The 23,570-nt window shown below is 45.4% G+C and overlaps 1 protein-coding gene across 5 annotated transcripts in view; it reads left to right on the top strand.

The window, feature by feature from the left end:
- The window catches only part of tmem135 (transmembrane protein 135), a 517,411-nt gene that overhangs the window by 459,300 nt on the left and 34,541 nt on the right, over positions 1 to 23,570 (top strand). For all 5 annotated transcript variants that reach the window (XM_038819168.1, XM_038819171.1, XM_038819169.1 and 2 more), the window contains 2 exons: positions 13,769 to 13,838; positions 17,721 to 17,888. In XM_038819168.1, the coding sequence (XP_038675096.1) occupies positions 13,769 to 13,838; positions 17,721 to 17,888 (238 nt within the window). The remainder of the gene's footprint in view (positions 1 to 13,768; positions 13,839 to 17,720; positions 17,889 to 23,570) is intronic.

The following is a 23,570-nucleotide window of genomic DNA, read 5'->3' on the forward strand; positions in this document are numbered from 1 at the left end:
CCCCCCTTTTTAAAAAAAAAAGAATAATTCAGATTGATGAAGGGTGGAGGGGGAGAGAGGAGAAGAGAAAGAAAGTAAAAAACAATAAGCCGCTGAAGGATGCGAAAAGCAGCGTCGAAGAAAGGAGGAAACGCGGGTTCGCCGCTGAAGGAGAAGACAAATAAAAGTGGTGACAGGATGGCGGAAGCTGAACTGCAAGGCGGGGCCGCACTACTTACGGTGGAGAAGATGACCGAGGTGATGGCGGTGGAGTTGGAAAAACAGTTTGCGAGGCTCATGGAGGCCTTGAGCAAGGAGACGGTGGTCGCATTGAAGTCACTGGTGGAGGAGGCTATCGCCGAGGTGGCGGTGGCAAAGGCATTGGCCGAGGTGAGAGAGCAGGGCGAGAAGGTGGAGGAAGCCATGTCACGACACAGCGACCAGGTCACCTCGATGGGAGATGAGTTGCGGAGGGTTGTGGAGGTTAATAGAGGACTCCGAGCAAAGCTGGAAGACTTGGAAAACTGTTCAAGGCGGCATAATTTGAGAATTGTGGGCTTGCCCGAAGGGACAGAGGGCCCAAGGCCAACACAATACTTTGCTAAGAAGTTGGCGGAGCTGATGGGGGAGGGTGAGAACCCCTCCTGGTACGAGCTAGACCGAGCCGATCGGTCATTAAGGCCAAAGCCCAAAGTGAACGAGCCGCCAAGAGCAGTAATTATCTGCTTCCATAAGTTTTGCATGAAGGAGAAGGTGTTAAACTGGGCGAAGCGGAAGCGGGAGGTGCTGTGGGATGGTACTACGGTCCGGATCTACCAGGACTTGACGGTGGAGTTGGCAAAAAGACGAGCGGCGTTTGGGCGAGTGAAGGCGACGTTGTACAAGAAGGGGGTGCGATTTGGTATGGTGTACCCGGCGAAGTTGAGGGTAACGTATAACGCCAAAGACTTTTATTTTGAGACAGCGGAGGCGGCTGAGGCGTTCGTGAGGGCAGAAGGCTTGGGACAGACATGAAGAGCGGAACTGGAAGAGAGACTGTGGACTGTGTTTGAACAGCTGGAAAATGTATAAATGTTATAACTTTCTTTTTATGGATTTGTATTGTAATTTACTTCTCTTTGCATTGCTATTGAGTTCAAGTTAATGGTGGGTTGATGGGCGTTCTGTGTTGCGATGGTTAAATGTTATGTTAGTGAATTGTAGGGGTTGGATTGTTGGGTTTGTTTTGTTTCTTTCTCTAGGACTGGGTGGAAGGGGATGATATGTCTTGGCGGGAGGGAGCCACCCGCACTAGCTAGCTAAAGTCAGCTAGTGAAAGGAGGTGAGGGGAGAGGAGGGCTGCGGACGTTGGAGCCTGAATAGCAGGTTTCAATGGGCCTGCGAGACGAGCGAGAGGGGGGGGGAAGGGATGGATGCTGGGGATGTTGTTTCAGAGGGAAATGTAGGGGGGCTTTCGGGAGGGGGGGGGAAGGGGTTTGATGTTAACGATGGACAGGGGCGGGTCAGGCTTATGGGGCAGGGCCCGGTGGTATGATGATGGTGGATAAGAAAGGTGGAGGGGGGGGTGAGAGACCCCCAGTAAGGATAGTCACGTGGACCGTGAGAGGGCTAGGAGGTCCGGTCAAGAGGTCAAGGGTGCTTGCGCATCTTAAAAGTCTGAAAACCGATGTGGCAATGCTACAGGAGACTCACGTGAGGGTGAAGGACCAGGTGAGACTTAAAAAGGGTTGGGTTAGCCAAGTGTTTCACTCTGGATTTGATGGAAGGGCTCGAGGGGTAGCGGTGTTGGTCAGCAAAAGGGTACTGTTCCAGATGGAGAAGGTAGTGGCAGATCAGGGGGGTGGTGGTTGATGGCAAATGTTCAGAATGGAGTTCAGTTACGAGTGGCGTACCACAAGGATCTGTTCTGGGGCCGTTGCTGTTTGTCATTTTTATAAATGACCTAGAGGAGGGCACAGAAGGTTGGGTGAGTAAATTTGCAGACGACACTAAAGTCCGTGGAGTTGTAGACAGTGTGGAAGGATGTTGCAGGTTACAGAGGTACATAGATAAGCTGCAGAGCTGGGCTGAGAGGTGGCAAATGGAGTTTAATGTAGAGAAGTGTGAGGTGATTCACTTTGGAAAGAATAACAGGAATGCGGAATATTTGGCTAATGGTAAAATTCTTGGTAGTGTGGATGAGCAGAGGGATCTCGGTGTCCATGTACATAGATCCCTGAAAGTTGCCACCCAGGTTGATAGGGTTGTGAAGAAGGCCTATGGTGTGTTGGCCTTTATTGGTAAAGGGATTGAGTTCCGGAGCCATGAGGTCATGTTGCAGCTGTACAAAACTCTGGTACGGCCGCATTTGGAGTATTGCGTACAGTTCTGGTCGCCTCATTATAGGAAGGACGTGGAAGCTTTGGAACGGGTGCACAGGGGATTTACCAGGATGCCTGGTATGGAGGGAAAATCTTATGAGGAAAGGCTGATGGACTTGAGGTTGTTTTCGTTAGAGAGAAGAAGGTTAAGAGGTGACTTAATAGAGGCATACAAAATGATCAGAGGGTTAGATAGGGTGGACAGTGAGAGCCTTCTCACGCGGATGGAGGTGGCTAGCACGAGGGGACATAGCCTTAAATTGAGGGGTAATAGATATAGGTCAGAGGTAGGTTTTTTACGCAAAGAGTGGTGAGGCCATGGAATGCCCTACCTGCAACAGTTGTGAACTCGCCAAAATTGAGGGCATTTAAAAGTTTATTGGATAAGCATATAGATGATAATGGCATAGTGTAGGTTAGATGGCCTTTAGTTTTTGACTTCCCATGTCGGTGCAACATCGTGGGCCGAAGGGCCTGTACTGCGCTGTATCGTTCTATGTTCTATACGTGATTGTGGCAGGGGCGCTGGAGGAGGGATTAGTGGCGCTGGTAAGTGTATACGGTCCCAACTGGGACGATGCGGGATTTGCGAGGAAGGTGTTTGGAGCCATTCCTGATTTGGACACACACGAGCTGATTGTGGGGGGGGGGGCGGGGGGAACGACTGGAACCTGGTGCAGGAGCCAAGGTTGGACAGATCACGGCCACGCTCGCTGGTCCCATCAGGGGGGGGCAAAGGCGCTGGCTGGGCTAATGGTGGAAATGGGAGGGGTGGACCCTTGGAGGTTCCTGCACCCAGGGGAACGGGAGTACTCGTTTTTTTCAGCAGTCCATAGGGTATATTCGCGGATCGACTTTTTTGTGGTGGGAAAGGCTTTGCTGGCTGGAGTCAAGGGGTCGGAATACTCTGCAATTGCTGTGTCAGATCATGCTCCGCATTGGGTGGATATGGTGCTGGAGAAGGGGGTAGTGCAGAGGTCGGGGTGAAAACTGGATGTGCGGCTTTTGGGGAACCAAGTATTCTGTGAAAAAATTGAAATGGTAATTAAGGAATATGTAAGATTCAACTGTACGGGTGGGGTGTCGAAGGCAGTCGTCTGGGAGGCTTTAAAGGCGGTAGTGAGGGGTGAGGTGATTTTGTTTAATGCCAGGGTAGACAAAGACGAGAGGTTGGAGCGGCAGAGGCTAATAGATGAGATGTTGGAGATAGATAGGAGTTATGTAGAGGATGGGGACCCAGCGATGCTGGGAAAGAGGAAGGAACTACAGGCGAGCTTACACCGACTATCCACCAGGAAGGCGGTGCGCCAACTGAGAGGAGCAAGGGGTGCAGTTTATGAACATGGAGATAAGGCAGGGCATATGTTAGCGAGTCAGCTCCTGAGGGAGGCAGCAGCAAGGGAAATTCTTCAAGTAAGGGATAGGGCCGGGAAGTTGGTGGCGGCTCCGGAGCTGATTGACAAGATTTTTGAGGATTTTTACGAGAGCTTGTACAGGTCAGAGCCACCCGGGGGAGACCGTGAGATGCTGGAATTTCTAGATGGGTTGGAGTACCCGAGGCTAGGGGAGGGGGACAGGGCTACATTAGAAGGAGCAATACTGGAGCAGGAGATAAAAGATGCGATTGGGAGGATGCAGGCGGGGAAGGTGGCAGGGCCGGATGGGTTTCCGGTGGAATATTATACAAAATTTAAGGATAAATTGGCACTCCTGATGGTGGGGATGTTTGAAGAGGCGATAGGGAAGGGAGTGCTGCCGCAAACCTTGGGGCAGGCATCGATTTCACTGTTGCTTAAAAAGGATAAGGATCAGACAGAGTGTGGGTCGCATAGGCCCATATCACTTCTGAATGTGGACGCAAAGGTATTGGCGAAGGTACTGCCGGGTAGGCTGGAGGGGTGCCTCCCGAAGATCATAGGTGAGGATCAGACAGGGGTCGTGAAAGGGAAGCAGCTGTTTTCAAATATTAGAAGGGATTTGAACGTCGTTATGACTCTGGCGGAAGGGAAGGAAACAGAGGTGATTGTGGCATTGGACGTCGAGAAGGCGTTTGATCAGGTGGAATGGGGGTACCTAATGGCAGTGCTGGAGCGGTTTGTGATTGGACCAACATTTGTGAAGTGGGTAAAGTTATTATATAAGGAGCCGAAGGCGAGTGTCCGCATGAACAATATCAGTTCGAGATACTTTTCTCTCCACTGTGGGACGAGGCAGGGATGTCCGATGTCCCCCCCTGCTGTTTGCGCTTGCGATTGAGCCGTTGGCCATCGCATTAAGAAGTTCGGGAGCATGGAAAGGAATAGTGCGGGGGCGGGGACAGAGCATAGGGTGTCCTTATATGCCGACGACTTGCTGCTGTATGTGTCGGAACCGAGTGTGTCGATAGGGGGAATATTGGAGTTACTGCAGGTATTTAGGTCTTTCTTGGGGTACAAGCTGAACTTGGACAAGAGTGAGTATTTTGTGGTGTGGGGACAGGGGTGGGGGTGGCTGCCATTCCGTAGGGCAGGGATCCACTTTAGGTATCTGGGGATGCAGGTTGCCTGGGAATGGGGGAGGCTTCACAGGTACAACATCACTAGTTTGGTGGGGGGAGTGAAAGCCAACCTGGCAAAGTGGGATGGTCTCCCTCTGTGACTGGCGGGTCGGGTACAGGCGATTAAAATGAATGTGTTGCCGCGATTTCTGTTTATTTGTCAATGCCTACCGATTTTCCTGCCAAAGTCTTTTTTCAGGGAGATTGAGGGAAGGATTACCTCGTTTATATGGGGAGGGAAGGTGGCCAGAGTGAGGAAGGTGCTGCTACAGAGGGGAAGGCAGGCAGGGGGTTTGGGTCTCCCGAACCTGATGTACTACTACTGGGCGGCGAATGTGGAGAAGGTGCGGGGCTGGGTCAGAGGGGTTGATTCCCAGTGGGTCAGAATGGAGGAGAGGTTGTGCAGGGGGTCGGGACTGAAAGCACTAGCAACAGCGCCGCTCCCGATAGCACCGGGAAAATACTCAGGGTGTCCTGTAGTAATAGCTTCATTGAGAATCTGGAGGCAGTTTCGCCAACACTTCTGGTTGGGGGCAGGGTCAAGGGAAATGCCGATTCGGGAGAACCACAGATTTGAATCAGGGAGGTGGGACGGAAGCTTTCGGAAATGGGAAGAGAAGAGGATTAGGACCCTAAAAGATTTGTTTCTTCGGGGTCGATTTGCAGAATTGAGGGAGCTGGAAGCGAAGTATGGGCTGGAGCAGGGAGAAGTGTTCAGATATATGCAGGTTCGGGACTTTGCCAGGAAGGAGATACAGAGCTTCCCGGAGGAACTGGCCTCCACATTGCTGGAGGAGGTGCTGACGACAAGGGGACTGGAGAAGGGGACAGTGTCAGCGGTATACGGAGCTATGTTGGAAAAGGATAAGGCACCACTGGAGGGGATCAAATCAAAGTGAGAGGAAGAGTTGGGAGAGGTTATCGAGGAGGGGTTCTGGTGTGAGGTGCTCTGGAGAGTGAATGTCCCCACCTCGTGTGCCAGGTTGGGGCTGATACAGCTGAAGGTGGTGTACAGGGCACACCTTGAGGGCGAGGATGAACCAATTCTTTGAAGGGGTAGAAGGTGTGTGTGAACGTTGCAGGGGGGCCCCGCTAATCACGTTCATATGTTTTGGTCCTGTCCAAAGCTTGGGGAGTACCGGAAGGAGGTGTTTAGGGTAATTTCCAAGGTGGTGCATGTGAAGCTGGACCCGGGTCCCCGGGAGGCCATATTCGGGGTGTCGGACCAGCCAGGGTTGGAAATGGGTGCGGAGGCAGATATCATAACCTTCGCCTCGTTGATCGCCCGAAGGCGGATCCTGCTGGGATGGAGAGCAGCCTCTCCACCCTGTGCACTGGCGTGGCAGGGGGACCTGTTGGAATACTTGACCCTTGAGAAGGTTAAGTTCGAACTGAGGGGAAGCTCGGAGGGGTTCTACAAGTCATGGGCACTATTTATTATGCACTTTCAAGAACTGGATAACATCGAACATTAGTTGGGGGAGGATGGCTGGGTGGGTTGGGGGGAGGGGGGCTATGTATGTTAAAGATGGCTATTGGTAATCCCTGATTCCTTTTTTGTCATTTGTTTATGTTAACATGCGGGCTGATGTTTGGGGCATGGTGGGAGAATGGGATCGTTGTTATTGTTATGGGATTTGAGATATTTGTTGTTGGTTATTGTTTGTTGTTGGTGGGTGTAAATTCGGGAGAAAAATTGTGAAAAAGGAGAATAAAAATATTTTTTTTAAAAATAAAAAAAATTAACAAGCATGTTGCAAATAACAAATTAGAAACAGAAACAATTTGGGATACGTTTGTGATTATGGAAATAGCAAATTGAATCAGATAATTTGTATTAGAACATGTCTCAATAGATAGTCTGGGCAATTTATCTTAATTATTGTGGTGGAGATAAAACAGACTTGGATGGTAAATCAACCCTAACAAACAGACAGCATGACCAACAGACGATATTATTTTAGACATTTCAGAATCGTCTATTGCCTGCAGAAAGAAATGCTAACAGACCAGTGACCACTATCATAAAATATGCAATTTCTTAAGAACTGTACTGATGTTAAATGCGAGGGTGTCCCAAAATCCAGAAGGGTAACATGGAATACCAATTCTTCATGTATATATTCTAAATTTAGTATACTGTGAGAAAAAATTCATGAACCAGGGAGGAATAGACCAGTCAATTTGTGTGATCAATTAATCAAAAATATTTATGAAATTGAAAGAAAACACACACTTAATTTCACTGGCTATACACATACAGTATTACATGAAGTAACCCCTTGGTTCCCAATTACCTATGGGGCGGGACTTTCCAATCCCGTGGCAGAGTGTCCACGGCATCGTAAAAACCGTCACGTTTTACGACGCCGTGAACAGGCCGCTCCCACGTCTAATTCTGGCCCCGACAGGGGGCCAGCACAGTGCTGGAGCGGTTCACGCTGCTCCAGCTGCAGATCCCGGCGTGTACTTTGCGTCGCGGGATCCACGCATGCGCAGTTGCGTTGGCGCCAACGAGGACATGCTCAGTGGCACCGGCGCCAACATGCGCAGTGTCCTCCTTCAACGTGCCGGCCCCAGCTCAACATGGCGCAGGGCTACAGGGGCTGGCGTGTAGGAAAGGAGGCTCCCAGCCACAGAGGCCAGCCCGCCGACTGGTGGGCCCCGATTGCGGGCCAAGCCCCATCGAAGGCCCTCCCCCCCCCCCCCACCGGGTCTTCATAACTTAAATGTTCCACCCCAGGCAACATCCTGGCAAATCTCCTTTGCACCCCTTCCAGTACAATCACATCCTTCCTACAATGTGGTGACCAGAATTGCACACTGTACTCCAGCTGTGGCCTCACCAAAGTTCTAGACAACTCCAAAATGAACTCCCTGCTTTTGTAATCCATGCCTCGATTGATCAAGGCAAGTGTCCCATGTGCCTTTTTCACCACCCTATTAAACTGCACTTCTGCCTTCAGAGATCTATGGTCCCTTTGTTCCTCGGAACTGCCCAGTATCAGGCCATTAATAGTATACGTCCTTGTCACATTACTCCTTCCAAAGTGTATCACCTCACACTTTTCAGGGTTAAATTTCATCGTCCCATCGATAACTTCCTGTAACCCAAGACGTTCAACCACCCTGCCAATCTTTGTGTCATTCACAAACTTACTGATCCTCGCACCCCCATATTCATCTATATTCTTTATATGAATGACAAATAATAGGGGACCCAGCACAGATCCCTGTGGTAAGCCACTGAATACTGGCTTCCAGTCACTTAAGCAGCCGTCTGATATCAACATCTTCCCTAAGGGGAAAAAAGTCCTCTAGCAAGCGCACTTAGTCATGTGTTTCCTGACACTCGCTGTGCCGAGAAACACGTGGCTATTCAACGCTACTATTGTTGAATAATGGGCCTGAACGGGGAATGCGTGGCTGAGGCCGTACACAGCACCGTTTTTAAGCTCAGGCAGAACTGCCTGTTGTAGCGAGAGATCGGGATGTCATTTATAAATAGCGTTCTGATCTCCGAGGCCCACAAATAAAATCACCGGCCTTCCCCCAGCCTGAACGCAACACCCACGGTGGGCAGCCCTGGCCCAATTGCACGTGCACAAAATGCCATTTTGGCACCTTGGCAGTGGCAACCTGGCATAATGGCAGTGCCCCTGTCAGCTGGCAGTGCCACCTGGGCACTTTGGCAGTGCCAGGATGCCACACAGGTGGCACTGCCAGGCTGACACAGCCAGTGTACTCAGGAGGCACCAGCAGTGCCAGGGCGCCACCCTGCCTAAAAGCCTTGCAGCTGGGTCCTCCGATCCCCTTGGAGACCCCACACGAATGCCGTTCCGCTTGGTTCCCGTTTGTGGGGATCACTGCTGAACGGTGCTCGCTCAAAGTCTCAGAGGCGAAGGGACTGAATCCCAAAGTCTCAGGTACCTTGGAAATCTCCACAGTAGAGTAAGATTTACTGCCTCGTTCTAATATGCAGATTTGCCAAAATGTGATCCTGCCCATTGTGGGCAGGGTTTTCCTTTCAACGCCTCGCGAGATCACGTTGAATCTCGCGCGGCGTTGCAAGCCGGTGGATCCCGGGAACGGGGCCTCCTGGCTTTCACTGGCCACACTGCACTGCAGCAAGATGCTTTTCCAACACAGTGTGGCCGGAGGATCACCCACTGTCTGTCACAGCTAAACCAATTTCAATTTCCTTATCTCTCTACTTTGTAGGTACCTCCTCTGTACCGCATTGTTTTCCCCCAGTCACATAGCTAAACACTTGCTTTTCTCACTGTTCGCATCTCAAAATACCTTCAGGCAGCTGCCCTTAGCAACTCCTTTTTATTTCATCCCAAATTAATTTTTTAATGTTAATTTTCCCCAATTTTAACAATTCACTTAGAAATCTTGGAACAAAAAGAATAAGAGCTTTTTAACTGCCATTGTTTCATTGAGATCAGCACAATATTACTAGAAGCAGTTAAAGGAAGTCTGTGGTGACTAACATTGGGATAAGATTTGCTATTAATTTCAACTGTTCTAGCCGTGGCTATCGCAAGGAACTAACAATAGACATATGGATAAAATTATCAATATGGGTTGGGGCCTTTGGTCATAATGGAAAATCCCCCTACCAATTGACTCGAGAGAAAGGACCGGTTTTCATTTTTAATAGTTCAAAAGCAAAGCAGATCACCAACTTGCAAGTAATAGTGGTCATGTTGTTTCCTGTTTCAAGTCTGTCATTATTATGCTCCTCATCTTTTTGCTGCAATCTTAACTTTGGCCCGAAATAAAATCAGAAAATGCTGGAAATCATTCAAACTGTCCGAAATTAAAAACTAAGTTAGAACTAAGAAGCTACAGAGATTCCGTTACGTGACTGGGTGTATTCTATAGACCACCAAATAGTAGGAAAGATAGAGAACAAATTTGCAAGGAAACAAAAACTAGAGGGCAGTTATACTGGGGAATTCAATTATCCTAACAGAGATTGGGGTAGTAATTGTGTAAAGGCAGAGTGTGAAGAGTTTCTGAAGTCCAGGAACATTTTCTGGATTGTCATGTACATAAGGAAAGGGAGGCATTTCTGAATCTGATTCCAGGGAAATGAATGGATATGTTGGGATTTCCGCCATGTTCTATTTAATAAATTTCATGTCGTCACAGTTGAACCCGTACACATTTACTAGGACTGCTGGTGTTGCGTTCAGGACACCGCTGACCATGACATCCCGTCCACCTTGGTCCACAACTGTCCTCGTCACGGTGAACTCTGTCCTCTTACTAATTAGTATGGCTACCCCCTCTACTCTCATCCCATAACAGAAATGATAGGTCTGTCCCACCCAGCCCTTCCTTACCCGCAGTTGGTCCTCCTCCCTCGGATGCATCTCTTGTAGCATGACTGTGTCTTTCAGGTGATCGAAGATTCTGGATCTTTTCTCTGGGCTGTTAAGTCTCCTGACGTTCCAGATGACTACCCTGATGGGGGGTTTTTGCACCCCCCCTTCCTTCTGCGGGATCAACCATACTTACACCAAAGTTTCCCTTTGTTCACAGACCCTCCAAATTGGCTGCCTACGGTGCCATCTTGTTCAACGTTTCCGATATGGATCTGCTGAAGCCCTGTTGATCTCTGGCAGATTGGGGAAGCTGTCCCAACCAGGTTGCCCAGTATTTCGACCATATGGTCAGTTGGGTCCCTGGCCTTTATCCTCTCTGGCAGGCCCACTATCCAAATGTTCTGCCTCTTCGACCGACTTTCTTAGTCCTTGACCTTCCCTTTAATTCTCCCCTGGGTTGCCACCAACCTCTTGAGTCTGGCTTCCAGGGCAATGATTCGGTCGCTTATTTTCTGGGGAGAGGGAGACCTACGACCCAGAAAACAAGCTCCCCCTCTCGCCAGGAGATAGATGGAGGATGTACCGAACCAAGGACCTAAACAAATGAAGGAAGACATTAAAGCCAATGGTCAAGGTGGTGGAGAACCAAGCGTTAACACCTGCCCTTTTATCTCTTCTCTCGTCAGCATCCAAGACGCCAAACACACCTCGCAGGTGAAGCAGCAATTTACTTGTAGTTATTTAGTAAACTGTCAGTGTGGTCTTCTCTGCAGTGCGGAGACAAATGCAGATTGGCTGACCGCTTTGAGTATCACCTCTACTAAGTCCACAAATATGACCCTATGTTGCCCACACACTCACATTTCTGTCCTCGACCTGCTGCAGTGTTCCAGTGAAGTTCAACCCCAGCTTGAGGAACAGCACCTCATCTTCCGCTTGGCATTATATAGACTCAGTTCAACAATCTTGTATCTAATTTGTTAGTGCCAGTTAGAATCATGTTTTTCATGATTTTTCTTTTGGACAGAGCTGTACGTTACTCTGGCATTTACACTCCCTCTAGACAAATACTTTGTCTCTTCACCACAGCTATTACCACTCCCTTTAATCAAAGCAAAATACTACGAAAGCTGGAAATCTGAAATAAAAACAACAAGTACTGCATCTGTGGAGAGAGAAACAGAGTTATGTTTCGAGTCAAATATGACTTCTTCTTCAGAGCCATAAGGACTCAAAATGTTAACTCTCTTTCTCTCGCCACAGATGCTTACAGACTTGCTGAGTATTTCCAGTTCTTCCTGTTTTTATATTAAATGGCCAGTTCTGACAATACAGATGTAATAACTCTGTTTCTCTTGGAAATCTTCAATGTTCAAACTGGTTTAACAAGTTTCTTGATTCCGTCAAGCCTGCCAACCATCATTCGTTAAATCGGCTAAGTTCGCTTGCGCTCTAGAAAAAAATTACATTTTGTGCTCTATAGTGGCTCAGGCAGGCACGTCACAAGGTTAATTCTCTGAAGTTTGGCTGAAATCATGACCATGACAACCTGATGTATCATGGCCAGACAAGATAGCATCATTTTTTTCAACCAGCTCCATCAATCCTTGAATTACAAGATATGTCCCGTTTATTAAACCATGAAAAATATATTCTTGTAAAAGTTCTATTACGATTATTAAGCGTAGCTACGGAAATGAACACTGGTTATCCAGATATCCAGTGACGTATTCAACTGATTTCTCCCACTTTTTTGTACTTAGCATAAACAAAAGACAATGATTTTCATCAAAGTAGGGTGTGAATGGAGGGGTCAAAAGAAAAGTATAAGCCTGAGTTAATCACCTTACAGCAAACACAGTTTTCTCAAATCGCCCAACAGTCAGTTATATAACATCATCAGAAGAAGCCTGGAACAGATGGCACAATCATTTTTTGGTTTGACAATGTTGGTTTAGCCCAAATTGTTGCAAATTACACATCCTCTGCTTGCTCAATCGCCATCAAAATATTTGATCTGCTTTTGGCACCGGAACTTATCCTCGCTGGATTTCCATCCTTCTCCCTTTAAATACTCAAATGTGACCTTATGTGATGCAACTTTCTAAAGTGCAGCCAGCTGTACCTTTGCTGACCTACACTGGCTCCTGTCCATTAATTAATTGATTTAAAATTTCTCGTCTTTTTCTTCAAATCCCTCCATAGCCTCCCATTTCGTCACCACTGCAAACTCTGAAGATCAGTAATCTATTTTGCATTCTTAGATCCTCCTTCTCTGCATCCTTCTTCCTATTGCTTATTTCTGGGGGATGAATCTCAAGATGCCTTGGTCTTGTTCTCCGGGACTCCTGCCCGAAAGACTACCACCTCTGTGCACAGCTGATTTTCATCTGAGGTACACCGTCTTGGAGTGATCCTGCCCAGTAATGCCATGGTGAGGTCAGATACAATTTGAAGGCTGGACCTAATTTGCATGCAGCTGACAAACTGTGGAGAGAGAAACAGATCTGGCCTTGCAAGATATCTTGCAAATGGTATTCTCAATATAAAACAAAAGAAAAGTGTAATTCAACTAATTAGGAAAGCAAAAGCATTCAAAGAGAAAAGTAGCAACTATTCATGAGGGACGCAAGCATAAGTGGTGCAAGGTCGATTCTTGGAATTGGTCTCCAACTAGATTGGATAGGAAAAATTCAGCAGGAGAGCTCTCAATAGTCATTCACACATTCCTGGTGCCACGGGAAAGACGTTTAAAAAAACACTTTGGCGGTTTTTCAGAGCGCATCTGCTTTGTTTTGAAAGGGCAGTTAGCAAGAAGGAAAACACAACGTGCATATGACTAGTAAACCTCGTTATCTAAATGGCAGCCTACTATTCGGTATAACTGCCTATTTCTCATCTTTTCTATATTAGGAAAAAAAATGAACTGAGGTTAAGAATGGGGCTGCCGCATTCCACAGGATACTTTCAGTGAAACATTATGCAAGCTGTTGATACAGCTGTGTGGAAACTCTGGCTTTGACAATGAGGCTGGAAACATGAAATAATCTTGCATTGCGAAGCTTGAGATCTTTTCAATTGACCTTTAAACACAAAATCTGAGTGTGCTGCTTGTAACGTGATGTATGACCCAATATTTTACTTCCCTGATTTACTGCCTGTAAACCATTTAATTTATTGCTGCTGTCAGTTGAAATTCAACTGGTACAGTGCTGCTCATACATTTTGTTTTATGAGGTGCATTAAATTGTCGTGTATTTAATAACCTACCACGTGTAATGAGCACAATGGAAGTCTGATGTGGAGTGCAGAATATGCATCAATCCTACCCTGGTATCCATCAATTATTGAAGCTGTGCCTAAAAACGGTATGAGATTGTAGTGTGTATGATCTGTGATATGGTACATGTTGCTTATTTCACTCTCATTAACAAAAAAAGACGTACAACTCTTCCTTTATTATAATTTTTTGGATTTCTATTAAAACAGTATTAATCAAAGAACATATGCTATAATTGAGGGAGATTGGATGTTTAAAACTCCTTTCTTTTGTTCAGCTGCAAGCATGGCCCAAGACACAGATGTTGTAAACATTATGAAGACAACTGCATCTCCTACTGCATTAAAGTGAGTATTTTTTAAATAAAAGCGCCAATGCCTCATTAGCATTAGTCACATACCATGGTCATTTTGCTTTCAGCAATCAAGTTCATGACATGGGTGGCCATTTTAACAAAAAAATTGATTATGTAGGGCTAAAATGAGAAATGGTGGAAAAGCAGTGATTTGGGTGGAGTATAATTGAAATCTGGGCTCTCACCCAATTTTTTTTCAACGTGAGAACTTATTTCAATCCCTTAATGTTTTATACAATGTAAAAGGGAATTGACTTTTTTTTAAACAATGTTAAAGAACAATTTTTAACTTCACCCCTGTTCTCCAGATTTTGTGGTACTTTTCATTCCTAACTTTTAGCCAAAATTTATCAGATTGTAATTGTTAGGTGTTAATTTCTTTTCAACCATCTTCCATTTTCACATATAAAAGCAAAATATTGAGGATGCTGGAAATATTCAGCAAGTGAGGAAGCAGCTGCAGAGAGAGAAGTTTTTTCAGATTGATGATCCTGTATCAGAATTGCAGACCATCTCCATTCACACATCTTTTTGTTTTAATCAATGACATCACGTTAATTTAGCTTCAAAGCAGATTTTTTTTAACAATATTTTTTACTCCAGGCGTTTTCACTTTCTATACAAAATACAACCATCTCTATACAACCACCATATAACAAAGCCTCCCCATTACCTTACACACTTCGCACCTTACAGACCCCATTTTCTAGGTATGAAGCAAAATAGTAATAAAAATGCTGAAACAACCCCCGCAACCCACTGATACTTACAGAGCCTCAAAGAGGAGGTGACCTCCGACCCCCGATTGTAAAATCTTCTCCAGATGTAGGAATTCCATCAGGTCACTCACCCACTCCGCTACCTTTAGTGGCTCTGGAGCCCCCCCACCCTCGCAAGATCCGCGTCCGGACCAGGAAGGCAAACGCCAACACAGCAGCCTCTCTCCCTACCTGCACTCCTGGATTTTCCAAAACCCGAATATTGCCACCTTCACCCCCAAAATCTTTGACATAGTCCATGAGAAGGACTCTCAAAGCTCCGCCAATCTAGGGCAGGACCAAAACATGTGAATGTGGTTCGCCAGCCCCCTTAAACACCACCCACATCTATTCTTCACCTCCGGAAAAAATACGACTCAGGTGCGACTTTATCACCTGCGCTCTATGCACCACTTTAAATTGCAGTAAACTTAATCTCGCACAAGAGGAAGTCGCATTTACCCTCCACAGGACCTCACTCCAAACCCCCTCCCATCAAATACCCCACCAAGCTTCTCCTCCCCACGTCCTGTTTTCTTCCTCCAACGTGCACCTCTCCCTCTCCGTTAACTGCCTGTAGATATCAGAGACCCTCCCCTATCTCATCCCGGGTAGCTTCAAAATAGTGATAACAATTACAAAACAGTGATATCCTTGCATCATCAAGCAGCAGGTTCTCGTTACATTGATTTTTTTTAAGGTCACCTTTTTGCCTGGGGAAGGAGACTGAGCATGTGAATCCTTATCTTTCAAGTTATTTTTGGTAATGCTTGCCTCCCCATGGCTGTTTTTCACTAAATCGCATCAAGGGAGTATGCCAGTAGACCCAGCCGATCATGATCTGAGTTTGTTTGTATGGGTTGTGTACTGAATGACTATCGAGGGCTCTCGCTCTGAACTTTCCATATCGATTCCAGTCGGAAATCCACCTTGCCCCACTTGTGCTTGCGTCCCTCATGAATAGTTGTGAGCTTTTTTCTTTGAATGCTGTTGCTTTCCTAATCAGTTGAATGTCACTTTCCCGTGTTTTTATTATTGCAAGTGTTCTATTCTCCACAGATGCTACCAGACAGCTGAGTATTTCCAGCATTTTCTCTTTTTATTATGTGAAGCATCTGTGCTGGTCCATAGTAGAGTTCAGCTTCAGGGCTGAAACAGCAATTCTTAAGTTTCAAGACTGGGGCTGGGGAAAGTGTCAGTAATTGCATTAGACTCCAAACTATTCACATATATTATCATTGATGACCAACAGTTAATTTTCTAATCACACATTACCGCCTTTAAGTTATAAAACAACGTTTTGAAAGGGAGGATCACCTTAGAACAGCAGAATTTAGAAGAACAAAAATAAACTGCAGATGCTGGAAACATGAAATAAAACACAGAAATGCTGGAAGCATGGCAGCATCTTTGGCGAGAGGAACAGAGTTAATGTTTCAGGTCATTGACCTTTCACCAGAATTCAGAAGGAACCACTAGTCCTGGGAACAAATAACGAAACTGATATTTCAAATGGTCAGCTTGTTGGTTACAGTAAGGGATGTCTGTGAAAAGGCTTTGTAGAGTGTTAAGATAAAACATTGCATAATTACATAAACATTAACTCCAGTCCTAACCTCGTGCAAGTATATTGAAGAGGTCGAGAGGCTGAGCAACACGAGAGATTTTGCATAGTTTGATGATCTGCTGTTTAAAAGGCATAGAAATGCTTTGCTATCCAACAACACTGCTCACCTCAACACCTCAAATAGCCATTTCTTAATGATGCAGCTTTTGAACGAGCTGCTGCCTCACACAGCATCAGAGATCATTTGGTAATCTATCCTAGTCAGTCATTAAAATCAGGTTAAAACCAGAAAATGCTGGAAAAACGCAGCACATCAGTCATCATCTGTTTTTTAAAAAAAGACAGGCAGTGGCGCTTTGATGGTTTACATATTGTCAGAACAAGTATGTCCCAAAGTGTCAGATCCTGGGGCAGGATTCTACTTCAGCTGATGCCAAAATCGTGAAATGCGATGGACCCCATTACCTCCTCCCTCAGGGTGCCCGATGGCCTCCGGGCTACACCATGGGACAGGGGTGTGAGCGGAACTATCCCCTGAGGCTCCCCCGCCACCTGGCGCTTCCAGTCTTGGGCGTCCACTCTGGTCTCGACCAGGGTGTGCATGCTGGTGGCCATGGAGCACAGGGAGTGGTCCATCAGCTACTGACTGTGCCACCACCTTCTGGGTCTATGTACAGCAGTCAATGACTACGCCATCTCCCTCTGGGACTGGACCACCTTCCTCTGTGTCTGTGCCATGACAGCCAGTGCCTGGGCAATGCCGATTATGTTCTCGACCATGGCCTGCTGTGACTGGGCCATGCTCAGAAGCACCACTGCAGTTTCCAGGTGGCTCTCGCACATGGTTGCATGTGAGGCGGCAACCCTGTCCTGGGCCTCGGCCAATGCCTGCACATAATTTTCCAAGCCTACATGCTGATCCATACCTGCAAACCTCGCCCCCAATGCCTCCACCTCGGACACCACCCGTGCGGTGTTGGCCTGGGTGGCACGTATGGTCGGCACCACCTCCTGCTCCTACACACGGTTGGACTCCCCCACTTGTGCCTGTAGGTGCTGGATGCTCACCGACACCGCCTCATGTAACCCCTGGCTCTGTTACTAAATTTCCACAATCGATGGGACTGTCTATTCCAGAAGTCTGAAATCCATCTGGATGACAGCTAGTTCCTGAGGTCCGCCTACCCTCCGACCATCCAGCCCCTTGGGAGTTCCTACCTCCATCTGATGTACTGGAGCATCTTTGTGGTGCGCATCAGTTGGTGTCCCAGGAGCCTCTTCACTAAAGTGCTGAACCGAGGTGAGTGTTGGAGACAGCTGTGGTGGGAAATTTGCGTCCACGCTGTCATCTTTTGGTCCAGTTATAGCATCCTAATCCCAGCCTTTTACATAAGAGCATCGTTGATTTATAAACCGATCACTATTCACATTTGCTAACTTGCTATAATTTTCCATAGACGATGGAAATTCAATCCATAGATACAGAAATGTATCCAGATGCCTTGCATGTCATTCTATTTCTAAAACTTTTAAAATATCTATTTTCCAGGGTTTTATACGGATGTTCAGTGTTGGCTACCTTATTCAGTGCTGCCTTCGTATTCCATCAGCACTTAGACACCTGTTTACAAAGCCATCTCGGCTGCTGTCTGCTTTGTACAATAAAGAAAATTTCCAACTTGGAGCATTTCTAGGATCCTTTGTCAGTATCTACAAGGTAATAATACAGAAAGCCTGTAATACTCGTTTACTCCCATTTTAAATATTATTTCACGGGATGCGGTGCCGCTGGCTGGCCCAGCATTTGTTGCCCATACCTAATTATCCTTGAGGGGGCAGTTATGAGTCAACCACATTGTGAGACTGAGATGCAGGAAAAGTGCAGTTTGAACAACAGATTTGGTCATTTATGAATTAATAATCAATGCCATTGAATCCAATATTATGACAATAGTGTAAACAAGGAAAGGGAAATGAATATATTTCATATTTCAGCAGAGCTGATTTCGATGCAGTGATGAATTAGGAAAGTTTGGGGGTGGGTTGAAAACTGTAAAGATGCTTAAGGATGCATTAAAGAATAGTCAAAGATTGGTAAACTTAAGAAACAAATGGAAAAAACAAAATTAAGAAATATGATTACTGTCGATAAGAAACAGAGATTTCATTGAACCTGTTACATGAAGCGGCCAAGAATGTAATGTCGTATTCAATATTTTCCCCGCTTCTTCACTGTGATAGAGAAATTCAAACAGCATTCAATAGGTAAGCAAAACTGAACTTTATTTACGAATTAGAACTGACTGCTGGCAGTAATGGCTGAGACTTGAAGTCGGAAAGCAGTCAAGTACAAACTGCTGAGTCCGTCCCAAGTCTGCAATCTCACAGAAGAATAAGATGATTTTTATACATTATAGGATCAAGATAACATGAATACAACTTGGTCAGGAATTTGATCGAAAGTAAAACATAAGTAATAATCATTACAATGGCGTCACCTTGTTGACCTTTAGAGGACTCGGGTCTCATGTCATTATCTTGTCTTTGTTTTAAGCGATGGACAAATTTGTTTACGTACAGGAAGAGACAGTTTTTTAGCTTATCGTATATATTTAGACTCCTCTGGTCTCATGACGAACGCGTCTTATCTGAGTTTTAGAGTCAGCCAGTTCTCAGGTCAAGTTGACCTCGGCTGTTTGTATCTGTGCCTTAGGTTATGTGAACTCAGTTTAAATTCAATTGTACCAAGAAGAAGTACCGTGGGCAGCACGGTAGCATAGTGGTTAGCATCAATGCTTCACAGCTCCAGGGTCCCAGGTTCGGTTCCCGGCTGGGTCACTGTCTGTGCGGAGTCTGCACGTCCTCCCCGTGTGTGCGTGGGTTTCCTCCGGGTGCTCCGGTTTCCTCCCACAGTCCAAAGATGTGCGGGTTAGGTGGATTGGCCATGCTAAATTGCCTGTAGTGTCCTAAAAAGTAAGGTTAAGGGGGAGTTGTTGGGTTACGGGTATAGGGTGGATACGTGAGTTTGAGTAGGGTGATCATTGCTCGGCACAACATCGAGGGCCGAAGGGCCTGTTCTGTGCTGTACTGTTCTAAATTCTAAAGACTTGACTAGTTTTCCCATCATGCCATTATTTGCTTCACACAATACCACAGTAAGACAGTATGTTCATGAAAAATGAATAATGAATTTGTTATTTGAAAGTGAAAATAATAATGTATTTATGTACTGGCAAAGCACAGTAGGAAGCTTTGGGGAGCATGCAACATGTATTCAGAATTCTAACAGAATTGAGAAATGATTGTTGTGAAAAGTTAGGGCTATTCATGGAACCCAAGACAGTTAAGCAGGTTTCAGAATGAGAAGTTTGATGAAGTAGATCAATATTTGCATCAAAATTCCTATCTCTACATTAATAATAAAAGCCATAGATTAACTTGCTGCAGTTGTACTCTTTCTCACCAATAGAGACATTGTTGTGTGGCCATTGGAGGTGGGAGCGGGGGCTATAATTATGGAATAACACATTTATACAATGGCATTTCCATTATAAATAAGGAGATACAAATTTGCCATGCAAATATATTAAACCAGGGACAGAATATATGACTTTAAAACGAGGAAGGAATTGCATCTGATATCCGATACCTCTAACTCTACTTCATCTGAAAACTATGTTTGATCGTGCCAACTCTATGTGTGATAATATAGGTGATCAATTAATTATGTAATTAACATTGCAAGATAGACAGCAATGTTGCCAAAACTATTTTGTTGATTTGATAACATGCCATAAGATTACATGAAATGTACTCGAGGTATAAGAAATTGCATGTTGCTGCAATATTGAAAGAGTAGTACGCATCGTGGGGAGCCCTATTTTATGATGCTTTCCCGTATTTCAATTTTGGGTAGTTTAAGATATTATGAGAAATGATTTTAAAGCACAAGAAATGTCATTCACCATTTCAAAAGAACGTGCATTATCAGACCTGAAACATTTCCTGAAACAAATTCTAAAATTACAATTTAAATACAGCAGTGACTGGCAAATGTGTGATTGCGTTTACTCAGTCGTGTTTGTTTTACTAGGATGTTGTGTTTTGCGTTTCCGGGTGAACCTACTCTATGTTCGTTGCAGTTTAAACTTTGAGCTCCAGTGAATTATTGAAACATAAGCATTATGAAAAAAACATTGAATCTGATGCATATCTACATAAGAACTAGGAACAGGAATAGGCCATCTGGCCCCTCGAGCCTGCTCCGCCATTCAATAAGATCATGGCTGATCTTTTTGTGATGAGGAGATACCGGCGTTGGACTGGGCTGAGCACAGTAAGAAGTCTTACAACACCAAGTTAAAATCCAACAGGTTTGTTGGAAGGAGAGGAAGGAGCAGTGCTCCGAAAGCTAGTGTTTGAAACAAACCTGTTGGACTTTAACCTGGTGTTGTAAGACTTCTTACTGATCTTTTTGTAGACTCATCTCCACTTACCCACCCGCTCACTATAACCCTTAATTCCAAAAATCTATCTATCTTTACCTTGAAAACATTCAACGACGGAGCCTCAACTGCTTCACTGGGCAGGGAACTCCACAGATTTACAACCCTTTGGATGAAGAGGTTCCTCCTCAACTTAAATCTGCTTTCCTTATTTTGAGACTATGCCCCTAGTTCTAGTTTCACCCACCAGTGGAAACAACCTCCCATTTCTAACTTAACCATTCTCTTCATCATGTTATATGTTTCTACCAGATCCTCCCTCATTGTTCTCATTTCCACTGAGTATAGTCCCAGTCTACTCAGTCTCTCCTCATAAGCCAATCCTCTCAACTCCAGAATTAACCTAGCGAGTCTCCTCTGCGCCGTCTCCAATGCCAGGACATCCTTTCACAAGTGAGGAGACCAAAGCTATGCGCAGTACTCCAGGTGTGGCCTCAGCAGCACCCTATACAGCTGCAACATAACATCCCTGTTTTTAAACTCCATCCCTCTAGCAATGAAGGACAAAATTCCATTTGCCCTCTTTATTATTTGCTGCACCTGCAAACCAAATTTCATGCACAAGGGCACCCAGGTCCCTCTGCACAGCAGCAGGCTGAAATTTTTTAATCATTTAAATAATAGTTAATTTTGTGTTATTCCTACCAAAATGGATGACCTCACATTTACCAACATGTGCTCCATCTGCCAGACCCTCACCCATTCACTATCTATCCCTCTTGTTATGGGCCAAGGTTTAGAGAACCCCAAAGTGTATCATGGAGTTCACCCTGACCCACAACGTTTAATAGATTGTGGTATGGGGACCACACGGCCCACTCTACAGATGAGGTACAGCAGAAATGGAAAAGTATTTTTTAAAGCAAAACAATGTTTATTCTATGACCTCAAGTTAACCTTTTTAAAACATATAGTGAACATCTTAGCAACCGTTAATTCAAATACAACCCCCAAAGAATACAACACTAAGTAATCCTTTAAGCTTTCCTTTTAACATCCATAAGTCTTAAAAAACAAACATTTAACAGAAGCACATCAAGTTAAAGTCACTGCTGAGAGCAGTTATTAGTTTTAAATCACCAAAGGATCGATTTACAGTTGTTAGATTACAGAGAGAGAGACAAATACCCCTTCTGGCTGTGACTGTAGCTATCCAGCTCTGGAAACGAAACTAAAACACACCGTGCAGCAAACAACCTAAAACGAAAGTAAAAAGCTGACAGACAGCCCAGCTCCACCCCCACACTGACATCACTGATAAACACCCATTTCTTAAACACCCATTTCTTAAAGGTACTCTCACATGACACACTGCAGACTTTGTGTCCTCTGCGCACTTTACTACTCATTTTAGTGTCATTTGTAAACTTTGACGGATTGCACTTGGACCCCAACTCCAAATCATCAATGTAAATTGTAAACAATTGTGGTCCCAAAACTGATCGCTGAGGCACAGCGCTAGTCACGAATCGCCAGCCAGATAAACACCGTTTAACCCCACTCTTTGCTTTCTGTTAGTAACCAATCCTCTATCCATGCTGATACATTACCCTTAACGCCATGCACCCTTACCTTATGCAACAGCCTTTTGTGCGGCATGTTGTTGACTGTCTTGTGGAAGTCCTGATCCACCACATCCACCGGTTTCCATTGTCCACCGCACTCTTAATATCCTCAAAGAATTTCAATAAATTAGCGAAAGAATTCCAGTAAATTAGTAAAACAGATGGGCGGCACAGTGGCGCAGTGGTTAGCACTGCTGCCTCATGGCACTGAGGTCCCAGGTTACTGTCTGTGTGGAGTTTGCACATTCTCCCCGTGTTTGCATTGGTCTCATCTCCACAACCGAAAAGACGTGCAGGCTAGGTGGATTGGCCGCACTAAATTACCCCTTAATTGGAAAAAAATAATTGAGTACTCTAAAACAAAATTTTTAATTAAAAATAAAAATGAGTCAAACATAACCTGCCTTTCATGAACCCATCCAGCGTTTGCCCAATGGGAAAATTTCTATCCAGATGTCTCGCTATTTCTTCCTTGATGCAGGCAGCACGGTAGCATAGTGGTTAGCAAAGGACAGCATGGTAGCATAGTGGTCAGCACTACAGCTTCACATCGCCAAAGTCCCAGGTTCAATTCCCGGCTTGGGTCACTGTCTGTACAGGGTCTGCACGTGCTCCCTGTGTCTGCGTGGGTTTCCTCCGGGTGCTCCGGTTTCCCCCACAAGTCCCGAAAGACGTGCTGTTAGGTTAATTGGACATTCTGAATTCTCCCTCAGTGTCCGTGAATAGGCGCCGGAATGTGGCGACTCAGGGATTTTCACACTAATTTCACTGCAGTGCCAATGTAAGCCTACTTGCGACAATTAAGATTATTATTATTATATTATTATTGATAATAGATTGATAATAGATTCATGTCCCCACTACAGAAGTTAAGCTAACCGGCTGATGGTTACCCGCTTTTTGCCTACCTCCTTTTTATCATTTGCTGTTTTCCCCATCTGCCGGAACTGCCCCAGAGTCCAGTGAATTTTGGTAAATTACCACAAACGCATTCGTTATTTCCCCCGCCATCTCTTTCATTACCCTGGGATGCATTCCATCAGGACCAGCAGACTTGCCTACCTTTAGCCCCATTAGCTTGTCCAAAACAGTCTCCTTAGTGATAATGATCCTTTTTTAGATCCTCACCTGCCATAACCTCCTCGCCATCAATTATTGGCATGTTGTTTATGTCTTCTATTGCGAAGGCCGACACAAAATACCTGTTCAATACCTCGACCATCTCCTCATTTCCCATCATTAAATCCGCCTTCTCATTCTATAAAGGACCAAAGTTTACCTAAGCCACTCTTTTTCGTTGCATATATTTGTAGAAACGTTTGCTATCTG

The sequence above is a fragment of the Scyliorhinus canicula genome, chromosome 14 (assembly GCF_902713615.1).
Source record: "Scyliorhinus canicula chromosome 14, sScyCan1.1, whole genome shotgun sequence".
Lineage (NCBI taxonomy): Eukaryota > Metazoa > Chordata > Chondrichthyes > Carcharhiniformes > Scyliorhinidae > Scyliorhinus > Scyliorhinus canicula.